The sequence below is a fragment of the Terrapene carolina genome, unplaced genomic scaffold, assembly GCF_002925995.2.
Source record: "Terrapene carolina triunguis isolate 2854851 unplaced genomic scaffold, T_m_triunguis-2.0 Scaffold130, whole genome shotgun sequence".
In the NCBI taxonomy this organism is placed as follows: Eukaryota; Metazoa; Chordata; order Testudines; family Emydidae; genus Terrapene; species Terrapene triunguis.
The window spans coordinates 23,416,800-23,440,099 of NW_020664481.1; the positions used below are offsets into that span (position 1 = coordinate 23,416,800).

The 23,300-nt window shown below is 47.6% G+C and overlaps 1 protein-coding gene across 1 annotated transcript; it reads left to right on the plus strand.

The window, feature by feature from the left end:
* The first annotated feature begins 1,438 nt into the window (after positions 1-1,438).
* SLC38A8 (solute carrier family 38 member 8) lies at positions 1,439-23,133 on the plus strand. The gene is made up of 10 exons (XM_024202221.1): positions 1,439-1,636; positions 9,501-9,699; positions 10,484-10,643; positions 12,208-12,312; positions 13,921-13,978; positions 15,068-15,182; positions 15,907-16,054; positions 17,342-17,541; positions 19,590-19,641; positions 23,031-23,133. The coding sequence occupies exons 1-10, from the start codon at positions 1,448-1,450 to the stop codon at positions 23,131-23,133; spliced, it is 1,329 nt and encodes a 442-aa protein (XP_024057989.1). The 5' UTR covers positions 1,439-1,447.
* The last annotated feature ends 167 nt before the right edge of the window (positions 23,134-23,300 follow it).

Below are 23,300 nucleotides of genomic sequence, written 5' to 3' on the forward strand. Positions count from 1 at the left end.
TTTGGAGTGACTCTATTGAAGCCACTGGACTGGGTCAGTGAATTTGGTGCAAGTGAGAGTAGAATCTGGCTCATGTATCCATTTTCTCCATACTGTAGAAGAGATTTTATTGCAGAAGTTGATTCAATATGAAGGGGGATAAGGGAAATCCTTAATCAAATGTTGATTTGCAACATTCTACAATTCTACGTTGCTGTTCTATATATGCCTGCTAGGTCTGTTTATCTAGTTAGTAACACTGCTTTAATATGAAAACAGTAACCCGGAGCTGAGAAACCAAAGAAACAATGGAGAAATTTGATATTGTGTGTTTAGCCTTCTTCCAAAGGATTAAAAATGTATCTGCGATAGTGGAAAATCCCCAGACATGCAACAAAGAATCCCAGGTGTTGATGCTAGTCTCGAGTAGCCACAGAAGCTGGGTGGGTCAGGGGAAGATTCACCCAGCCACACAGGAAGCTTTGGGCAGGAGAGAGAGGAAGGCTTTGGTTAGCAGGGGAATCCTGTTGACCTGTGGACTAGCCAAGGTCAGAGAAGGCTCCATATTTCTGAAGAGAAGCCCTGGGCCCTAGAGGAAGGATCCTGGGCACCTCAGAAGACTCTGCCCAAGCCCAGAGAACACTCCAGAGAGGTGAGGAAACTGAGGCAGGGGAGACAACTATCAGTTTGGGTATCTCTTGTGCTGTTAAGAACAGAGATGTTTAGAATCCTTGTCATTCAACAGAGGGTAAGAATAATACACGTAAGCCCTGATTCAGCAGAGCATTTCTGCACACATTTCAAGGTAAGCATGTTCTTACGGAACTTGCTGAACTGGGGCCAATAAGGTCTGACAAAAATCCCATGAAGTCAGTGGATAGGGAGGGGTCTTTCCACAGGTGTCAGTGAGCTATGGATCAGGTCCAGATTGTCGTTTTCTAATCTGTAGGCATCTAGTTTGGATTGCACAGAGGACAGAACACTCATATTAAACTCTCCCCCGACCCTGGTTTTCCCCTAAGCCCGTTTCTTTGTTCTTCATCTCTGCACACACCTCTCTGCAGAATCTGACACCACTTCGCTGCTTACTTTGCTCCTGTTTAATCCTCTCCAGAGAGATCGTCAATTAAATGAGCCACTGAGAAATGACTGAACACAAGTTGGCTCAGTTAATTGGTTCACATTCTCCTGACCCTTGATTGGTTGAGAAGAATCTGGTTTCCCACAATCCCTCCCCCCCGCAGGTCTGTGATTGGGGGTGAAAGTTCTGAGCCCCCCACTCCTTTTAATGTTCTTCGCCAAAGCAGGGAATAAACTGTTTGAAGGAATTTGTGCTACTCCGAATTCAGCTCTAGAGCTATGTGAGTGGAGGCACCTTCCCCAGGATCTGTTATTCCAGAGAGACTTGTTAGTCAAATAGATCTGTCCACTCTGAGACAATTAAACCCAGCCCTCTTTCCTTTCAGAGATGGAGGAGTTGGCTAGAGAGAGCATCGGCTTGTTAGCTAAGCCTACTCTGGAGTCAGGTAGCCCAAACTTATCCTCTGCCGGGGCTGTCTTTATTATGCTGAAATCATCTCTTGGAGCAGGACTTCTTAATTTCCCATGGGCTTTCAATAAGGCTGGAGGGATCACTACAGCTGTTCTTGTGGAACTGGTAAGTGACAAGTAAATATCCCAGGGCTTTCTGTATAGTGATTGACTAGTGCGCTGGAGGGGCAAAGATTCTGCGTTAGTGGCTAAAAGAAATCCTGTAGCTTAATCTTTCTCTAGTGGTAACAAATGGCTTTCTGTATTTCCCCCTGTTCCTCTCACACTCCCTGTTCCCCTCAGGTCCTGTAGAGTATCTCTCTGCTGTGAGACTGACCTCCTCCCCTGCCCTCTATGCACCACCTCTTATCCGTGTTGAAACAGTGGCACTAGCTAGTAACTGTAGAGCAAAAGCAGAGAAAAGAGGTGAGTTCAAATGGCATCTGGTCGGAGGTGGCTCAGTGGTTTACCCTGTAATTAGGGTAGGGGGCAGGGAGTTAAAAATAGTTCAGAGCCAGTCCCTGTTTTGCGTCGATGTGCAAATGTATAGATGTGACTAACATTGTGCTGATCACTGTGCTTGCATATCCTCTGCCCTATGTCCATCACGGATCTCCTTTACACCCCAGCGCTGCCAACACATGAGCACATGCTCCAAGCTGAGCATGGGAATGTTTGGAATCCAGGGCCTCAGACTGTAGTGGTGCAGACGCCATGTCAGCCTATGGCATCTAGCCCAAGAGGGCCCCAATTCCAGCTAAGGGAGGGAGCCTTTAGCTGCCACCAAGTCGTCCGAATGGAGACTCCTATCAACTTGGTACAATTCTTATGGGAGAAAATGTTACATTAAAAACCCCAACAAAACGTACTTGACTAACTTGTGAAGAAATGGAAAGTTTTGTAAAAATTGCGAAGGTATACGTGATCATAAAAGCCATTAACAAAGATAATTGGGTTAGTAATTGAGGTGAGTGAGGATAACAGAAATGAGATGTGTATATATAACTTCCAACATTCTCCTATTAAAAACAAATTATTCTTATGATTTGAATAATAAAGGGAGAGATATTGGCTCGAGCATTCAATAAGATTCAGTTTATATATTACCAAAAGTACATTAACCTTTGATGGTAAAAACACCAGATAGATCTGACAGATTCAAATTTGCAACCTTTTTCTCAGTTTGTTTTACTTTTTTATAGTAAAGACCATATCTATATAATTTTCCTTCTATCAAGGATATTATAGATTTTTATAATTAAAAGTCAATGGACTTGGGGGAGGGGGGAAAAGCCATAATTTGAATTTTGGCAACATTAAGCATGACCAACTTGTGTGCACTGATACTACTTCCTAGTGATAGGACTGAGGCAACGAAATCTTGCTTGAATTCACCTTTTCTGGATGCTCCGCATTAGAATTTTAATGAATAAGAACTACATTAGACTTGTGGTAAGTGGATGTGGATAGCTACAGGGACAAAGATGGCACCCCTGTATGGAAATCTATGGGGATGCTGTGCGTGGGTATGACCTGTCTATTGGAGGATTTTAAATTATTTGTTCATATTGCTGGTAATTGAGATATGTAAGAGAGAGTTTTCTACTCTGCCAGTGAAATTTCTTGATTAATTGAAGCTTTTCCAATCAATTATCCACCGACTCCAGTGCCACATTTTTCTGCAAAGTTTGATTATTGTGCAAAGAAGTCAATGTTATTTTAATCTAATTCTCCTTCAGATAGAGGTACACAATTACCTTCATGTCTGTAGTTTCCAACCAGCAATGTTAAAGAAAAAATCTCCATATTCTCGGTTAGCTTCAACACCCATAGAAGGCAGTGGGAAGGCTCCTTTGGCTGAACAGGTGTTTGGATTGGGCCTCACATCAGCATAAAATAGATTTAAGATAACCGGGGAGTCTTCAACATGAAAATGCAGGATTTAAGGAATCTGAAGTGAGAAAGATCATGACATGACGATATTGAATGGGACCCAAATGAACGAATTACAGGTTGATGAAAGTCTACTAAGTAACAAAGATTCTGAAGAGTAAGACACATACCTAATTTTCATTTATACTAATAGAATTGTTAACAACTATTGAGCATTAGTTGTTAACAATTAACAACTAATTGTTAACAAATAATCAAAGATATTCAATATAGTATGTACACAATCAGAATGTAAGTAACCCATTAATACAGTGCTGTTTATGTGCTATTCATGTTTATTGGCATAATATGCATTTCTTGTCCTCCAGCTGGTAAGAGTTCTTATACGAGATCACACAACTTGTGTAACAGACTCTTTTCTTGCGGTTTAACGTTGGTGAGACAACAACCATTAAAATCAAATATAAAAACACATAAAAGCACAACTAATGGGCAACCGTGTCCTCACAAATAGCCTGACGCCTCCAGCATAGAAACCATTGTCTTTTGTCTCTAGGATTTACAGGAACTGAGTGACGTAGGAGTAGGTTCAAAAGGTTACAGGGGAATTTTTCAAAGGCACAAATGGGACTTGGGAGCCCACCTGCCCTTTATGCCTTTTGAAAATCTTCCCCTCACGAGAATATGGACCTTTATTATGTTGATGGCACTAGACCTTCTCCTCCTCTTCCTTACACTGGGTTCAGTGAAATTACTCCTGTTGTATAGCAATCAAGCTTCACTGGTGTAAGTGAGAAGAACGGGGCCCCACTCTCTCCGTTAGATTTTTATAAGGAATATGATCTGAGCCCCATTTTCCCTTTCCTGCATCAAGTTTAAATGAGTCACTGACTGAGGGCCTGATCCAAAGCTCATTGAAGTGAATGGGGTTGGGATAAGGGTATAAAGTAACGGTAACAAATTGATCACATCTTAGTCTTTTCAGCTTGATGCAAGCAAGGCCCACAGGAGTTGGGACATGGATGAAATCAGGACTACCTGGAGTAGGGTGACCAGATGTCCCAATTTTAAAGGGACAGTCCTGATTTTTGGGTCTTTTTCTTATATAGGCTCCTATTACCCCCGACCCCCTGTCCCGATTTTTTTCACGTTTGCTGTCTGGTCACCCTAACCTGGAGAGCTATCTTCCTGTAGTTAGCTCACAAAGGAGAGTCTGACTGCCTGTGCAAATTCTGTCACATGGTGCTGAGACTTTCAAACGTATTGTAAGTCTGATCTGTAATATGCAATATGGTGCTTTAATGTCACCGTTAGAATAATTAAACTGAAGGATGATTCTGTGGTGTTTTTTGGTTTGTTTGTTTTTTAATGTTCTCTTGACTTATGTGCATCTAAGTGGAGTCGCCTGACTTTCCATTTTCTCTCTTAAAGTGCATGTTGGGGTGATTTAGGGCCTTGATTTGCCAGCTGGGCTGTGACCCTGTGGCCCTGTTCCTTACGGTGAGTATTCCCAGGGAGTTATTGACTCTAGTATTTCTTCAGCACACACGGGCTCAGTGGAACTTCTCACAGCTGTGCATGGCGGCATGAGCAGGACCTTGAACTGACGCTGAGGAAATCGTATCCTATGGGCCTGATCCCCAGAGATGCTGAGCACCCACAACGCTGACTGAAGTCAAAGGGAGTGGGGGCAGCTAAACCAGGCTGGAGATGAGGCCCGTGTGTATAGCTAGTTCTCTGGCCTTTTTTCCCCGGTTCTAGTGGATTTAACTGAAGACTAAATGAAAATAAAGGCAGGTTTAAATCTTTTAACTTTGTATTTTATTTTAAATAAGATTACTACCAGGTGTGCATTAATTAAGAGATTTCTTCTGGGTTCATTCCCTCCGTGAAGGCAGGCTTCCCCTTAAGATGTATTGTTTTGGGTGTGTCCATCTCTGCCTCTGTCATCCTCATCAGGGGTGTAATTGGTGCCACTGTAAATGCTTGCTGGTGAGTTTGCAGGTTTAGGAACTTCTAGATCTTCTCTGCAAAACCCCTGGAGGAAACTTAATCTGAATCTTGGCTCTTTCATCTCAAATATCAGACTTCCCTTGTCATTGCTCTGTGCTTGTATAATGGTGATTTGAGTGAAGGCAGTGAAGGGACGTCTGCACTGCAAAGAAAAACTCGGAGCACTGAGTCTCAGTGCCCAGGTCAAAGGACTCCGTCCGGCTTGCGGGGCTCAGGCTGCGGGGCTAAAAACAGCCGTGTAGACATTCCCACTCAGGCTGGAGCCCAGGCTCTGAAACCCAGCGACCGGGAAGGGTCTCGGTCTCGGAGCCCAGGCTCCAGCCTGACTGGGAATGTCTCCGCTGCTATTGCGGCAGCAGCGTCCAGAGCCCTGGACCCTTTTAAAACCCCGGCCCCCGGGGCACTGTCCCCCTTTCCCCCCCCCCCCCCGCCCATCGGCAGCCGAGGGGGGGCAAAAGGGGCAGGGATGTTAAAGCACCGCAGGGTCCTTTGCCACGGCAGCGCTTTAACGTTATTGCGCTCCTCCCCCCCACCCCCCCGTTGGTGGCCCTGCTGGTAGGGCCCCCAATGGGGGGGGGGGGCGCAGCAAAATTAAAGTGCAAATTTAAAGGACCGTCCTTAAAGCGCTTTAACGTCCCTCCCCCTTTTGCCTTCCCTGTCGGCGGCCTGGTACGGACCCTACCAGCAGGGCCGCCGACAGGGGAGGCGCGGGTTCTTATGGTACGCTGAACTAGCCCGTACCGGCTCACTTTCACCTCTGGCGGCAGGGTAGTGGTGAGAACCTTGTAACCAGTTTGATTGTATTTATAATGATATTGACCTCCTAGGCGACGTAATGGAGATCTACTGATGACAAGTGCTATGTAAGGGTAGGTGGTATTATTTCTCTTATGTGTAGCTCAGGCTTCCCAGCACAAAGAGGCAGGAAGGAAAGTCCTCCCCTAACTGCAACACTTCCCCCCCCATCTGTCCCACTTCTGCATCGTCAGTTTCACTGTTTCCCATGTAGAGTCAGTCAGTTTCCCTTCTTGTTGGGGTTCACTCTTTTGCGTGGCAGCTGCCAGCAAGAGGGAGAAGAAGATTTTTAAAGATGGGATTGGAAACCTACAAAAATTGGCAGGGGAAGTTGGTGGCAAGTGCAGTATCTGAAATCACTTCCAATTCTTTTTCATGTAGCTGACTAGTTTCCAGGTGCACCATTCCTTTAACAGAGGCAGTAAGCAGACATTCTGATGAAACCAAGGGCTATCTGCTGACCAATCAAAGGTTTAGAAGTTGGGAAAAGTGCATTGGGAAAGGATGAAGTATTTCAATGCCAGTGCTGTTTGTGAGTCACCTCTCACGCAGTAAGCGAAGTTAACTTGGAGGATAAGAATTCAAAGACAAAAACCTATGGAGCTGCCACCTTGGTCAGGAGGCACCTGCTATCAGATCTGAAACCCACTAAAGTGAAATTAAACACTTCTTGTGACTCCAGAAAGTGTGATTGGGGGTGTGTGGGGGAGCATGGCTGCTGTACCACCCTTGAAGAAGATGAAGTGTCTGCTCCATTGATGACTGGGGCTGAGGCCATGTTCCAGCCCACTTTGTATAGTGCTAGTGAAAAGTAACGATCGGAGAGTCCAAAAGCTGTGATGTGTCAGGTGCTGTGCGGGAGCACAAGGGGGTGGGAGAAAATCATTGTCTTGCCCTCTATCCCTACCCCGTCCTCTTGTGCATTCACCGAGGACTGAGCAGAGTCCTCCCTTAAATCTTAATCATCTTCCATTTCAATATCTCTGGGGTATTGAACATATTATTTTTTGTGGATTAAAGTAGCCTTTAATATGTGGCTGGGATGGAGGCTTCAAACTGAAAGTCCATCGATAGATTTCTCATTTGCAGAGGCTGTCTGCTGAAAGGCAGCCTTTGTTAACAGTTACTACAGAGCGGTAACTGACATTCCCTCCAACTCTCCGGCGAGAGGTACACGCTGATGCCTGGCAAATTCTGAGTTTTGGCGGGTTCCTGATGTAGCCATTTTACACGGTAAGTACCAGTTCTATACCTTGTATTGTCCTAACACTTCCCACTCCTTCATCTGAGCACAGAACTGGGAGCGAGGCCTCTTGCATTCAGATCCTGGCTTTGATGCTGACTCTCTCCCCTACGCAGGTTGTAGCAGGAGAGAGGAAGAATTTTCTCGATTTCGGGCATAGTGGGGTTGGCAAGGGGAAAAAAACGCTCAAGTGTAGTACTGAGTTAGGAAGCCATGATGCTGCCTTTGGGTTTCGTTTTTTTATAATCCTATCCCTCTTGCTGTGTTGTTCTGTTCTACACACACACACACGCACACAGATATCAAGCGCTACATTTCTATATGAAGGTTAGAGTACGAAAAAACAACAAGCGAGAGAACAGCGTGTGGCGTGTGGCTGCAATGGCTCTGAGAACCAAAACCCACCACTGGCTCTGAACATGCAAAAGAGCGGTGGAAATTTGAAGGTGTGGTGTGTGCCATAAAACAAAAGCACACAGCGTGTGGGTAATACTGAGGTGATGCTGCTGGAGGGTGTTTTGACAGGAAAACTTGCTAACCCATGATTATTCTCATAAAACGATCCTTCATTCGTAGCCTATCTTGGCCGCTAGTGTAAAAAAGCACCACCACCATGGACTGACATACTAGGTGTGTGTCCTTCAGAATAGCATTGGCAGATCGCCTGTGTTCTACTATGGCCCAGGTTCCACCGGGAAATAAACAAGAGAAACCAAACCTAAAGACTCTCGTTACACTTGCATATTCACTGTACTCAAGCTTGGATGGATACGTTACATTATACATAGATATATAACACCCCTTTCTAACCATCTATGAATGAGGGCTAACCAACTGCATTAGAAATGTCAATGCATCCATTAAAGTAGGCGGTTAGATTGCCCTCTGCCATCTAGTGGCCAGATACAAGATTGGACGTTGCCAATTCTGTTTTAGATTTTTCTCTCTTATCCCTCAAAAGTATCTTTTTGTTCTATGTTCCCAGGGCCAGCTCTAGGTTTTTTGCTGGCCCAAGCAAAAAAAATTTTGACTGCCCCCACCCCAGCCCTGGGCTCCCCCCACCCCACCCGCACCCTCTGCCACCACAACCCTGGGCTCTCCCCCCCCCGGCACCCCCTCCCACCCCAACTCTGGGCTTCCCCCCACCAGCGCTGACTCCACCCGCTTCCCCCTGGCCTCCAGTCGGTCCAGCGCTGGCAGGGTCGGGGTAAGCAGCAGGGCTCCCGGGCCGTGCCTCAGCCCAGGGTCCCTCCAGCCGGGGCTCCTGCCTCCAGCCGAGACTGGGGAGGACAGAGCAGGGGGGACCGCCCTGGCAGGGGGCTGAGGAGCCGGGGCAGGGCAGCCCCAGAGCGAGTGGAGCCACAGAGAGCGGGACGCGGGCACCGCACAGCAGCGCCCCGCCCTCTATGGCCCCACTCCTGCTGCTTCTCCTGGCCGCCCTGCCACAGTCCCTGAGCGGCTCTGGCCGCTTCGCCCAGCCCCGGCTGCGGTGCTGGGGGGTGGCCGCCCTGCGGCACCTGCAGGCGGCTCCGTGTGCCCCGAGGGGCGGCCCCCAGCCGAGTGTCCCGCGCTCGGAGCCCACCCGGCCATAAGGTGCAGGCACTGCTCCCCGACGTGAACCGCAGCGGCCCCAGGGTGCCCCAAAATGTGCTGCCCCAAGCACCTGCTTGGTTGGCTGGTGCCTGGAGCCGGCCATGTATGTTCCTACAGCGCCTAGTGCTGTGGGGTCCTGGTCCATGACGAGGGCAATACAAATAATACCTTAGTGATGGCAGGGATTCTGCTCTCTCCCTTCTCTATCTCCTAATGGTTCAGGGGCATTCACTTTACTGGAAGACTCCAAAGGAAGCAGCCTCCTCTTGCCAAAGCCTGGGATGTGTTTGTCTTGGGTATCGATTGCTTTATGAAGCCATGTAACTTCCAGGGCTTTTTGGGGACAGACTTTCACAGCATAAGATGGGCAGCTCTAATCCTCACTGGTTAAAGGAGGACCAATATAAATGCAAACTCACTGCCCTTTTCTTTCCTATGTCCTCCATCTCTGCAGGGCTCCTTAATATTCCTAATTAGCGGCCTAGTGATCCTGGGATATGCCTCCTCCATCAGCACCCAGTCCACGTACCAGGGCGTAGTCAGAGAAATCTGTGGGTCGGCCATTGGGAAGCTCTGCGAGATCTGCTTCATTTTAAATCTCTTCATGATTTCCGTAGCCTTCCTCAGAGTGGTGGGCGATCAGCTGGAAAAATGTAAGTGTCCCTGCTTAGGGAATGGACCTGACACAGAGTCCCCTTGTTCTGACCATGACCCTAGACCCTCCAAAGGAGAGGTGGCCATTCAGGCTCGTGCCAATAGCATGAGCTATTGCAGTCTGCGTCATTCAGGCTCTCTGCGTGTATGTAAACTGCCCCATAGGCGCGCGTAAGAGACTTCCAAAATAAATGTGTTGGGCTTGATTTTGGGGCGGGGGTGCCCAACTTGAGATACCATAAAGAGGCCTGATTTTTGGAAAGTGCTGAGCGTCTGCTCTCTTAAAAAAAAATTGGCCCCTTTAAGGCGTCTCCAGGAAAGCACCCAAAATCACTAGTCACATTTGGAAAATTAGGCTGTTAACTTTATCAGCACAGAGACAATTTTGAGGGAGGCCGAGTGGTTGGCACGCCCTGTGCCCTGTGTATTTGGTGAAAGGCGGCCGTCCTGTCAATGTTCTGTTCTGCCAAGGGCCACTTTCTCCATGGTCAAACCCTCCCAGACTTTTTGTAAACTCCTGTTTCCAGCGGAGGCTAGTCGAGCTGTTACACTGATAGGACTGTAGACTCCCTGTAGAGACTGCATGCTGCATGTGAGATTCTTACGGCCCTTGAGCCCTCGGTTTGAAACTTGATCTTAATTCCTGGGTGCTACTGAGCAGTTCCTGCGTTTGAGATCTAAAAAGCGATTCACGCTGTTGCTGGCCCTATTGCTGCTGACGAGACATGCGGATGCTGATCTCCCCTGCCCCCTTGAACCACCTCTTCCATTTCTCCTCTTCAGTATGTGACTCCCTCTACATGAATGTGACTCTGAGTGGAGAAGGGCCACCTCCTCCCCAGCACTGGTATACAGATTACCGCTTCACCCTGACTGCCCTGTGTGCCCTGGTCATCTTCCCTCTGTCTGTTCCTAGGGAGATTGGGTTCCAGAAATACACCAGGTACGCTTGGCGCTAATGACAGAGCTCTGAGGAAGGCCGGTAGGCTGAACTGGGGCCAAATGCACCCAGCCCTGCAAGCCAGGGGTGAGAGAAGCGTGCTGAGCCACCGGCAGGGCTGCTAAGCATGGTGCTCTGTTACTACAGCTCACCCGATGTGGGGACTTAAGAGGAGGGACATGGCAGGTGCAGGCTGGTGTGCACCAAGGACACTGTGCCCTGTATACCCAGTGAGCCACTGAGCAGCTGCAGGTAGCCTTCAGATTACTCCCAGGTCAGCGGCTGGCCCTCCTCCCTGCCCTGGTCTCGCTTTCTTCTATGTGCTGGTCTTAAACGCACTCAAGTGAGCCACTCCCCCTGGCTAGCAGGAGGAGGAGCTGAAATCCGGCACGTGCACAGCCTCCGCGTTAACGCGGATTTTATCGACTCGCCCGAATCCTGGCCACGCCCCGTCTCTGCCACTTGCTGCCCATCCTCGCCCACTGCTCCAGTCAGTGCAGGTGAAGAGCTTGTGAGCTTCTGACCACGCTACAGAAACACCTGTCCACGGGTACTGAATCTGGGCTAGTGCTTTGGGTTTGTGGGCATCATTGGGAGCCCTACATGTGTGTTAGCTGAGCTCTCGTTGACTTGGTGAATTGGTTTCGCTTCTTAGAAAAGATTAAGAAACTTCCTGGTGAACATGGAAAATACAACATGGCAAGTGAATCCCTAGGGTCAGAGTAGAGCTGAGAAGACCAGCTGGATGTCAGCCAATAAACTCACTTGTAATTGCTAATAGATAGGATGTGACCTAAAATAGACAGCGTAAGAAGAGACTGTGAACATGTTAATCTGACTTTCTCTGAGGTCGCGTCCTTTCAGCAGCTCTCACTTGGGCAGAGGTTTCTGAATGACACTCCAGATCCCATAGCAATCTCACAGGAATGGGGGTGCTAAATCTGGGTCTTGGCCAAATGGCATCTTGGGTAATTTTCTTTCTACCTAAATCCCCCTGCCTGGCGTTTGTTCAAGATATTAATCTTTCCCTTTCACTCCCTCAAACTCCCGGGTAGTGCTGCTGGTGCAGTGTGTCTCTTGTTCCACCCCAGAGGCGGTTGCATTTCAGTGGCGGGTGAGCTCATTCCTGTATCTACCGTCTCTGTAAAGCTAAGAAGTGGTGAGTGTTACAGAAAGCATGTATGTGGCAGAGGGCGTGAACGTGTGCTCCCGCTTTCCCCTCTGTGAATTGGAGGCCACAGCAGTGTAAACCAAGCGAGAGAGGAGACTCCAGGCCAGACTCCTGTGAGAGTTCAAGCGTTTCTCTCTGTGGACAGGGCGGTGTTTCCCTTTGTGCAGACACTGGTGCATGTTTGGGGTCTGGCTGCAGTCCCAGGAACTCACAAGCGCAGTATTTTCCCAGTTTCAGTGAGTAGCCAGGTTGCTGCCCTTATGAATCGCAGTATATTCTCTGATAGGGTTGTAACTCACACTCATTGAACGTTACAGCCTGCCAACGTAGCGTGGCTGAATCTTCATTCTGTGCGATAAAAGCGTAACACTTTTCCTCTCCCATCTTTTGTTTTAGTATTTTAGGTACTTTGGCTGCTTGTTACCTGACCCTGGTGATTATAATAAAATACTACCTAAGAACGGAGCATGTTATCATGCATGAGCACCATTATTCCTCAAGGTAAGTATTGGTGCAACCATGTATCACTGCTTCGAGGGACTCCAGGCTCCTTGACTTGGCACTAAACCCAGGAGGCACACGTGCTGAGTGGCAATTAGGATGCTAACCCAACAAATGTGCTGGAACTTCAGGGCTGTTTTTATGCGGTGCCAGGCTGTTAAATCAGCAGGAAAGTCTGCCTGTGTTTTTTCCTTTGTATTCCTCCTCCTTGGCTTGCCATGCTGTGCTAATGTCCTGGAGGAGCCCTGGATTTGCTGACCTTAAAGTTAGTGGCCAGGGCAGCTGCAATCATGCCTGGAGGTGCTAATGTGCATCTCAGGCCGTTAGGGAGTGCTTGGCTGTCCCTGCCCCTGTAACTAATCCATCAAAGGGCATGCTGCTCACTTTGAAACAAGGCTAAGCAATCAATGCCATCGCAGGGTGGTTAGCGTAGTAACCCTTTGTTGCTGGGATGCGGATGTCTAAGCAGGGGGTTTCTATATATTGGGGCCCACCAGATACCTCAGATGGGCAACAGAGGGGTGGTTAAAAATTGGTTGTACAAGGATTTAGGTTGCATAAAATAGCAACTTCAGAGTCAGATCCTCAGCTGGCAGCATAAATCAATGCCACAGGCATGACTTCAGTGGAGCGATGCAGATGATCTGGCCCTCTATTTTGAAGGCCAGAGGGTACGTTATTACAAAGGGTCTGTGAGCCATCTGGGTGTTTGAGGCATGCAGGCATCATTGGAAGATGATGAATTCTTGGGTGTTGGGAGAAGTGTGTGTTTCAGGGTTTGTCATGGCTGTGTGGCTCTTCAAAGGTGACCGTGTATGGAGGGTGTGAGGGAGAACTGGGCTTCTGTCCTTTTCCTTATCTATTTTGCTTCAGTCTGATAAATCAAGAAGGCCTGAACCCTCCCCCCCAACACACACACACACACACACACACACAAATAATTCCCCAGTGGGAGGCTTTTTCTGCTTTCTTACATTAGAAATTCCAGTCTTGTTAACCCTGAAAGACTCCAGGGCCTTGTCTACACTAGGCAATTGTAGCAATAAATTCACTTTGGTACCAACACCAGTTCAGCTGAACTAGCATTAGTAAGAGTGAGAGCCCTGGTTGGGGCAGGGGGCTGGTGGCTTTAGGCCTCTTTACCACTGTTAAACCTGCTGAGGAGATGGTTCAGGGCAGGTTATAAAATGGGGGTGACTGTGGGAGCACTGTCTGTGCCAGGGGTTCATTGGCAAACGTATGGGGCTGCCAGTGGGGAATGATTCCCTCAGGTAGGCCAGGGTTTAGGGTGTCCGTATGCAGCGAAGGCCCCAATCCTGCAACTGACTCCACGTGAGCTGACTCTCCTGGAAGCCAGCGGGGCTCCAGGCACGCAGAGTCTGTTGCAAGAATGGAAGCTGAATTCTCTCTTGTGTAAGTGGGTGCAAACGTGCCTCCTTTTGGAATAGCCAGTAGACGCTGTGCTGCTGGGCTACTTTCCCAGGAGGGCGGCTTTTCGCTGTAGTGCCAGGCCAGGCTGAGAATGTATTTCTCTTCCTGCCCCATTGACTTACTTTTTCTTCAACTGAACTGATCAACTGTGCTCCCCTTCCTCTCCCAATCGTGCAGGGTGTCTTCCTTGGCTTCCATGTTCAGTGTCATCCCAACGATCTGTTTTGGATTTCAGGTAACAGCACCGTGGATTTCCATTGTCCTTTTCGGTGGGCCAGTCCAGCGGGTCACTACTACAGCTGCCTTGGCAGAAGCTCTCACTTAACATGATGCCCCAGTTTAGGGAACCCCCCCCCCAGATTCCTGACCAGGACAAGGAACAAGCAGAGACCCCGCTTCCCACCTCCACAAGACCATGCATCCCAGAATCTACGGGTGGGACACTGGGGGTGAAATCCTGGCCCCAGGAAAGTCCATGGCAAAACTCCCCTTGACTTCCATGGGGCTAGGTTTTCACCCTGGGAGTTTCGGGAGTGCAGGGTCCATATCTGTCTGGTGAGCCCAACGTTGAGTTGTGTCCTTCATTAGTGAGTTTGGGGGGACGGGGAAGGGGCTTGATTTAAGGAGCTTCCAGTAATGGGCATCTCTTTCTCTAAGCAGTAGTGTTAATGGGGCTGCCTCACGTGGGAAGCCTGATACAGTAAGAGCCCTGCATGAGCCAAGGGGTCAGCGCAGAGGGAGGGTTTGGAGCTGTGTTCTGGTCCGGTCTCCGAGCAGGCAGAACCAGTGGAACCCAGATCAGAGCTCCCCTAGACTTCGCTCCATAGCAGGTTAGCTGCTTGGCTCAGTTCCTGCCCCATGGAGGGGGTAGGGGCAACAAGAACTATGGGGTTTGTCGTTTCCCTTCCCCTGCTGTCTGAGGTGGGGAGAAAGGAACGGCTTGGTTTCCGGCCCTGAGAGGGGTGGGAGTGGCCCCTTCCAGAGGCAGAGAACATCCCCTTCTGTTCTGCTGGCAGGAGGAAGGACCAGCCCTTTGTTTTGGTGGCTGGGGAGAATCACTCAAGGGGCGGTGACCTGTCTCTGGAGGGGACTCAGGAGGTACCCAAGCAGTCTGCCTCCTGCTGAGGCAGGGGCCTGGGGGAAGGGCGGAGTGGCTGCGTATGGGAGTGGGAGGCCCCAGGGGAAGGTTTGGGGGCAGGGCAGTGGTGGGACTGTGGCACAGAGGGAATATGAGACGCCGATAGCTTGCAGTTCATGTGGCAAGAGGCATTTCATCCTCCCGTCACCTGCTGATAAGCGTGCCGTGTTCTCTCGTGTGTTTCAGTGTCATGAAGCCTGCATAGCCATCTACAGCAGCATGCACAACAAGAAACTCTCCCTTTGGATCGTGGTGTCTGTGCTGTCCATGCTCTTCTGCCTGTTAATTTATTCTCTTACAGGTAACCCCTCCCTCTCGCCTTATCCCAACCTGCTGAAACTTTTACCCTCTCACCCAGAAACCGCATTGCACGGGTAGGCCTTGTTGACACTGGACAATGACTTCATGTTAGACTATGTTAATATACAACGTGAAACATGCCCTAGCGCTCGGACAAGGGCTTTCCTGATTAGCATCATGGCAGCTAATTGTGCTCAGGATGCCTTTAAATTGTTTGACTAAAGCGTTCAGAAGTTATGAAATGCCAGAATTAAGTTTGCCTGCGCAATCGTGATGCGGCCTTCCGTTGCGTCTGCATTGGAATACAGTCTCCAGTTACGTAATCCCCAACTATATTTCCCACAGGGCCCCAGCCTCAGTCAGTGCACTGAATGGTTCGTGCTCCCTTAACAGAATAGCTCCTCATTAAGTGACCACCATCCATTCTTTCAAATCTTTTACACCCCCTGCCCCCCGCCTCGCAAATCAGCCTGAGACGGACACCCAGCATGCAACATTTCAGCCCAAATGGCTCAAGTTTTGCAAAGTTATAAGCAGATTTTTATATGGGATGTGTTGGGCAACCTTAATAATAGGCAATGCTACCTGCCCCGGCTATAATGAGCAATACACATTCATTTTAATAATTTCCCTCGTAGTTGGTTCCTCCTCCCCAAATGGTATCACGACCGTAGCTCAATATCACATTTAATGCCTCTGATCTTTGCTGCTTCTCTTGTTTCTAGGGCTTTATGGCTATTTAACCTTTGGTGCTGATGTTGCTGCCGATATTCTGATGTCATACCCAGGAAATGACCTGGTCATCATTATAGCCCGGCTACTCTTTGGCATCTCCATCATTACCATCTACCCAATCGTTCTCCTGCTGGGGAGGTAAGAGAGGCTGCAGCTGTGCATGGCTATTGAAATGGGTGGGGGTGCGGGGTTTAGGAATGGGCTTATGCCCATGCTGACACGGTGGTAGGGGTCAGTGATGTAGATTTCATCTAGAGAAGATTTGGAAAGAGAGATTACTAATGGCAAAACGCAGCCCACCTCTAAAACAGTGAATTGGTTTCAAAGTTAACGCCTTAGGCGAAGACCCAAAATGGGGGTGGCTGAAAATCTGCCACCGACGGGGTATCCCTTCACAATGGTGAAGGGAGAAGTCTGTGCAGAACTCGCCCTTCCCTGGCTAATAGGCATAATAAGAGCGAAGAAGGTTCCTAAAGACAGTGGTCACCGTATGGAAGGCAGTGACAACCTCCCCACAAGGGATCGATGGGTAGGGGCTGTCTGAGATTATAAAACAGAACACCCGGGCAAGCAGCCTCGGGGAAGAGCGTGTGGGTGGCCGAGCTGGCACATCAAAAGCCCCTAGTTGGCGGGGGGTCTTGTGGAAGGGAAAAGGAAGGGCGTGTCTCGAGGACCCCGACCAAGAGGATCAGAGGGGAAAGTGCAGGGCCGGCTCTAGGTTTTTTTTTGCCGCCCCAAGCCAAAAAAAAAAAAAAAAATTTCCCAGAATGCTGCCCCTGGAATTGTGCCACCCCAAGCACGTGCTTGGTTTGCTGGTGCCTAGAGCTGGTCCTGGGAAAGTGAGATTCTTAGCAGGCAGGTATCTTCCCCGCACTGTGACAAAGCCGAGGTGAGTGTAACTCGCTGAGCCCTGTCTTGGCTTGGGCCTCTAGGTGCTTCTGTCATACAGATAGTGAGTTGTCCTGGCCTTCATGCAGGGGCAGGAACTTCTGGGCCCGTGTTGGGATGGGGAGATGGTGAAGCCATGGCCTCTCCCCTTGCGGAGCGTGCTGGGGAAAACAGCCTGTCCCATCCCAAAAGGTGGTGCTTTCCGTCTGCGCACAGACACGCTTGGGAAGGGGCAGCATTGAGTGTGTGGGAGGTATAAGTCTGTCTACACAGAACGCGTGTTCCATGAGCAACTCCCTGCCGGGGTGGAGCGGAGCTCTACGCTGCCCCCTATTGAGTGCCTTGCTCAAACAATACAATCCAGCCCAAGTAACTGGAGCCCCGATTATGCATTTCGCTGGGAAGAACAACCAGTAGCTTGGGACACAAGAAAGACCCCGTCACAATGTGTGACTGACTGACTGGGCGTTAGCAGACACAAGGGCAAGGAGTTCTGAGCCCAGCGCTGTATGTAACCTGGCTGTGTCTGTCTGATAGGTCTGTCCTACAGGATGTCTGCCTGAATGACAAGTGCAGGTCTGTCGTGCTCTTGGAGCCTTATGAGAGGTGTACGAGGATTGTGCTGACTATCACGTGGATATTAGTGACGCTCGTCATTGCTCTGTTTGTCCCCGACATCAGCGAGGTCATCAGTATTATTGGTGGCATCAGCGCGTTCTTCATCTTCATCTTTCCAGGCACGTACTTGTTAACAGATGTGTGTGTGCATTTTAATTCAGAAGCTGAGCCTGGGAAGGGTTTGATGCGTTAGTTCCTATTGATCAGTGAGGCTTCTAAACTTACTTCCCATGTTCTGAGTCTCTGGGGTGAAAACGCTTTTTGTGAATTAATTTCCTTTGAAAACTGGGGTGACAGAAGGGAATTGACATGGAGGTGGGGCTCCCGATCAGGTGCACTGGGAGCGATGTGCAAGTTTAAAAAACTTCTCAATGACCACTGCTCCATTTGCTCCTTTAAACAAACAAACAACCCAACATCATCTCTCCCCAAGATTTCATCTGGGAACTTTTTTAATCTCGAGGCTCTGAGCTGGAGGGGGAAAGAGGATGGGTTTTTTAAGTTTGCCTTTCTGCTTGGGCCTATTCCTAGAGCAAAGAGCCAGGTTGAAAGGCTCCAGAATCCATAGACTCATAAAAGTAGCCTTCAGACGAGAATCTCCTGATGTGGCTGCAATCTGGCAGTTTTGGATACAAAGAAACATTTATGAATTTTGTTTGGTAACTTATCAGTGTGTCCATTAGTCACAGGTTCGGATTCTCTGCAGCCTTGTATCTTTGTGTAATCCCTTACACCTAGGTGTAAAATGCAATGGAACACATTCAAAACTCTAGGCTTGAATATTTTTTGGGTGGGGGATTGTTCATTCTTCAGCAAAAGGGAGACCCTTCTGTTTAAAGGAATGTGTCTAGAACTGCTTTTGCAAGGCACTCAGTAGCGGGGTGTTTCTCCGTTCATTGCTGTTTTCAGCTACCACCCTCTTGAGCAAATGTTTTGTAGTTTCCTTCACTGAAAGGTGTGAGAGGTAATTATAGCTGGAAGCTCCACTTATTTTTATTTCAAACTGCCTCAGGACTGTTGATTTTACATAAATTCCCTGGTTGAATTTATTTATTGATTTATTTTTTTAACCGAATCCCTTCCTCTTTGAGCCTCCTGGGCTAAAACTCTTCACATAGATGTGTAGGTGCCAATTATAATGCTGTCTCTGGCCCGGCATTATCAACATGGCAATTAAGATTTTCACGTGTTCCAAAATGGCCATCATGAACTTTCTTGCAATAATTCCAATAGTCATCAGAGGGGTACAAGCTGAGTGGAAAATTTCCTCACTAGAGAAATCTTCCTCTCAATGTATGTAGGGGAGGTGGGAAGGGGGAGATCAGGAGGAAGACGTGATCAGGTTGCCCATGTATTGAGAACTTTTCAAAAACAAATGTAATTCCAGAACCATGTGTGTGGCTTCAGAACAACGGCCTGTGTGAATTTCCAAAGATGGTCTGATCCTAACAGCACCTTGTAATCTACACACTTTGTTTTTGGTGGGATGCAATGTAGGTGGAGGTAGATGTGAAATCTAATGGATGCTCCTGACATTCAGTAACACATTTTCTGTGGGCAAAGAGGGCGGGGGGGAAAAAAGACACTTCCTTTCTTACCCTTCTCCATTTACATTCCTTCAATACTCCGTCACATTTCCATACCGCTAGTAGTTATCTCATGTTATGGAAGTGACAAAGGCCCAGATTTTAAAGATATTTAGGCGTTGCAATACTGAGCAAAGCAATGCCTAAATACCTCTAAAAATCTGAACCATCATCATTTTTTTCCTAAGTAAAATGAACCCACGTGAAAGATTTTATGTAACAACCCTCCAAATGTAGCTGGGTGTCATGCAAAAGTTTAAAGTAACAACTAGAAGTGAGTGTGCATGTCTGCAGAGCAGAAGCCACAAAAGAAAATGATGGAAATCCTGCTAAACATCTGAAAATAGGGGGAAAAAGTCTTAAGTTAAGGCATCCAGCTGACGTTATCCATACATGTTCTAATAGAGCTGTAGTGCTGATTGGCAATGCACAACTGAACTAATGCAACACCTTGGCAATTAAACGCACTAATGTATGGTGCCTTCTAAAATTGCCACTGCCTTCTCGTGGTTACTGCGAGGAATATTTGGGAATGAATGTAACATGTTTAAATGACATACGTTATATGTTTTGATTTGCAGGGCTATGTCTAGTATGTGCAATGGAAACGGAACCCATCGAACCAAGAAAAAAGTAAGCTTCCATATACCATGTTGGGCATATAACTATTAGGAGATGTTCCTAGTGCACTACATGTATAGCCTATGTAAGTGGAGCTGTCCCTGATGGTCAGTTCAAAGATGTGGCAGGGTCCCTCCATTTCTGTCTTCATCTCCCACACATCAGAAGTGCCCATGAAAACTTAACGTAGAATGAATGTGTCCTTTTTCCTTTCTAAACTCCACTGCAAGGCTCTTGCAGTCTCAGAATGTGACATCAAATAACACATTAATCGTAGCAGTTAAAGCCAAAAGGATGAGTGTGTTTGTGTATAACTACACAGTCATTTTCCCTTCCTGTCGAGAGAGAGGGGAACAGACAGTCTAGTTTCACTGTCTAAGCTGTGTAAAGAGTTTTGAAACCATTTGAATGGTAAGAAATTCGATCTTAAATATTTCGGTTTGTAATCTGAGATGTTAGTAGAGCTCGATGAACTATTAGCGAATAATTTGACAAATTAGGCAAATGTAGCTGGTTCTCCTATTTAAATTCTGCAGTCAGAAATTTTGGTTTCTTTTTAACCAGACTCTTCACTATGCGGTGTGCAACTGGTCACGTAAACCACCTGGTGGTGGTTCTGCTCCCCGAGCAATGGAAGAGCTGCCCACATGGCCATGGGGACATATTTGTTTGCTCATGAGACCCTTTTCTGCAATCTTATTTTTAAAAAATCCCTGTGTACACGTGGCAAATAAGGGTCACGAATACAGTCAAAGTGCACATGTGGTTTGTATTGGAATGAATACCGCTCGCATGTTCCCCCAGCTCTAGCTGTTCGTAAGGAATTTTAATGTATTTTTTTCTCTGAATTTTGCACTAAATGCCTTAATTTATCAGGCCCAGAGGGCTGGAAAACAGGCAGATTAATTTCCAATTCACGAACAAGCAGGCAGGTTTTCTGTTGTTCTTTGGATTTTATCAATGCTTATTCTACAGTGCTGACAGCCTAATGTTCTACGACGTATCTTTCAGTCAGACCACCACCTAAATGCAGATTAATTCCCTTAAAATAGTAAGGCCCCAATTCTGTCACCTTCACCCTTGTAAGTACTTTAACATTTCAGTGGGTTTATTTCTCCTGTTCTTACAGGTGAGACAGAGGCACATTGACTGACACTGGTGGGAACTATTTGTATAATATGGTCTTAGTCAACGCAAGCAAGGGTGACCGAACTGAGCCCTTTGGCCCAGATCCTCCAAGGTACTGAACTCCCATTGAAATCAACAGGAGTTAGGCGCCTAAATACCTTTGAGAATCTGGGCCTTCGTGACTGAATCTGGTAACAGCAGCCCCCTTTCGTGGCAGACTGCACAGCCTTTGCCTTGAGCTTGTGGCACTTGGCCTGCAGTCATCTGTTACCTGGCAACACAACCCGAAGCAGTAACTGCTGTTGCTTGATTATAACTTGCCCTTTTCACGGGTGCTGGAGTCTGCTTTCTCTGCACCCCCTACCCCCCAAGTCGTCTTGCTTCTTCCCAGGATTCTTTGCCTGAAATAATGCTGCCCCACTGGCTGGTTTCCATGTTGAAACCATTTGTGCTTCTGGCCAAAGAGGGCTAGATGCAATTCCCTCCTGAGCTCATTTCAGGAATGGCCAAAGCCCATCGGTAATTATGAACTACCCTATGCTGGCCTGTAATTTTTTAATGGGCTTTGGCAGGGTGGGATGGAGTGTTTGTGAGCCAGGAGTTGGCTTTAAGAAGAGGCTGGAAAGGAATCAGTTTGTTTACCCCTGTGCAGCGGCCTGGTTGGTTTAGACCTAAGACCCCCACTTCCGATGCTGGAGGTCATGGGTTCAGGTCTCTCAGTTATTGCATCTGGGATGGAGGAAGTGAACGGGCCTGTAGAGAGAGCCAGCCCAAGTCATATTTAAGCCCTAAGCAAATTAAAGGGTGCATAAGCAGAGCCTTGCGTCTCTGTGAATTTCATCATTAAAGACTGGTAACGTTTCACTGTAAGTCAAGACACAACCGAATTCACAAGTATCTTTCAATGTAAGTTTCTTAAACTGAATTTTGCATTTCACTATAGCTCAGATGGACAGGGACAGTCCTGCTCACCTGAGGAGAGTTGTCAGATTATCACTTCTGCTGCCTTACGCTGAACAAACCACTCACTCAGCTGACAGGTTTGGTGGGCATGTTTTCAGACAGTCTCTTGGAGTCTCGTAGCTTTACCCAAACATCCTTCTCTTCCAAAGAAAATATTCATGACTCCACTGAAAGCAAATTAGGATGTTTTTAAAGTCTCTACGATTGAGGGTCTTTCAGTGTCCAGATCCTCTTTATTACTCATGTAGTGTCGTCATGGAATTTGACTAAAATGTCAAAAGCATGGGAGGTTTTTTACTTTGGTCAGGAAGATGGACCCTGGGGCTAAGAAAAAATACTGTCACTTACCTGCCAAAGCAAAGCTATAGCCATACTGACAAGTGGGCAAACAGGAGCAAAATGCAAAAGGAAAATTTCTTTATTCTTCAGCTGCGCCCACATTTCTGTGTAGTAGAGGGTGCATTGGCAATTTCTCATAAGCAAGAGCCTTGCAACTATTTTGTGCAAAATGGAACGTTTTCCTCTTAGAAATATAGTTTGACTCTCTCTATAAATGACGTGAGAGGTCCATGTTCTTTGGTCTCTCCTTGGCTACTAGAGCATGTCCCTGCCAGAAGTTCTACCTCAGACCTGAAAGTCAAGCTGGGTTCTTTGACGTGTGCATCCATACTGACATTTTGACTGCAGTCACTCAACGGTCTCTCATTTCACAGGAAGAAATTGAACCCAGCTTATCCCCTCACAGGGATAACAGGAGTAAAGTGTAATTTTTGGTTGAGCTGCTGTGTCTCTGCATTCCCCCAGCAAGGGTTGTCTTTTCTGATAATTGCTCTTTAGTAGAGAGGGGCGGGAATTACAGGGCCCAGCACCTCTCTGCTCCAGGAGAACCTTACATTGGGGCTGGAACTCTGTAACAGATACAGGATGGACAGGCAGAGAAATTGGGGTCAGGCTTAATTAACTTGTAGTGGGCACCCATAAACTTCTCTCCCCCCCCCCCCCCGCCCACTTCCATTTAAAAATTGCTGCCATTTTAACCAGCTGAGGAGGTGTCATTGGGCAACATTCCCCCTCAGTAAAATAAGTTATAAGGCTGAATTCAGTCACTGCACCATCAGTCTGAAGAACAGTACAGTTATGGTATCAGTGGTAGTTAGTGTTTTTTAAACCTGAGATCTCAATGAACAAAAGTTAATTTCTTATTTAGGGGAAGAGTTGTATTTATGGTAATACTTCTCTTTAAATCAGCCTTCTCCTGGGAAACGAAATCATTGCCTAGAGTTCCATTGCACTGTTCTTCTATTTTCTAGGTCCTGTTTGATTGCTTGGGGTGTCATCTCCATCCTCTGTGGCGCTTTTGTATTTGGCCAGAGCACCACCATTGCTGTCATGGAGCTGGTCTACAAAATCTAGGTGCTTACAGGTACCCAGCAGCCTTCAGCAAGTTGCACATAATTTGATCCCCTACAGTTTGACCTGTGTGACCTATTTGGTGCAACCCCGAGGCAGCCATGCTTGCAAAGAACAATGCATCTTACTGGAGGACAGCATGGTTTCCAAATGACTGATGAGTGTTTCTC

Coding starts and splice junctions, on each gene's coding strand:
- SLC38A8 (XM_024202221.1), top strand. CDS start 1,448: ATGGAGGAGTTGGCTAGAGAGAGCATCGGCTTGTTAGCTAAGCCTACT. Junction 12,313..13,920: donor GAGCACCATTATTCCTCAAG/GTAAGTATTGGT, acceptor CCAATCGTGCAG/GGTGTCTTCCTTGGCTTCCA. Junction 17,542..19,589: donor CTTCATCTTCATCTTTCCAG/GCACGTACTTGT, acceptor TTTGATTTGCAG/GGCTATGTCTAGTATGTGCA.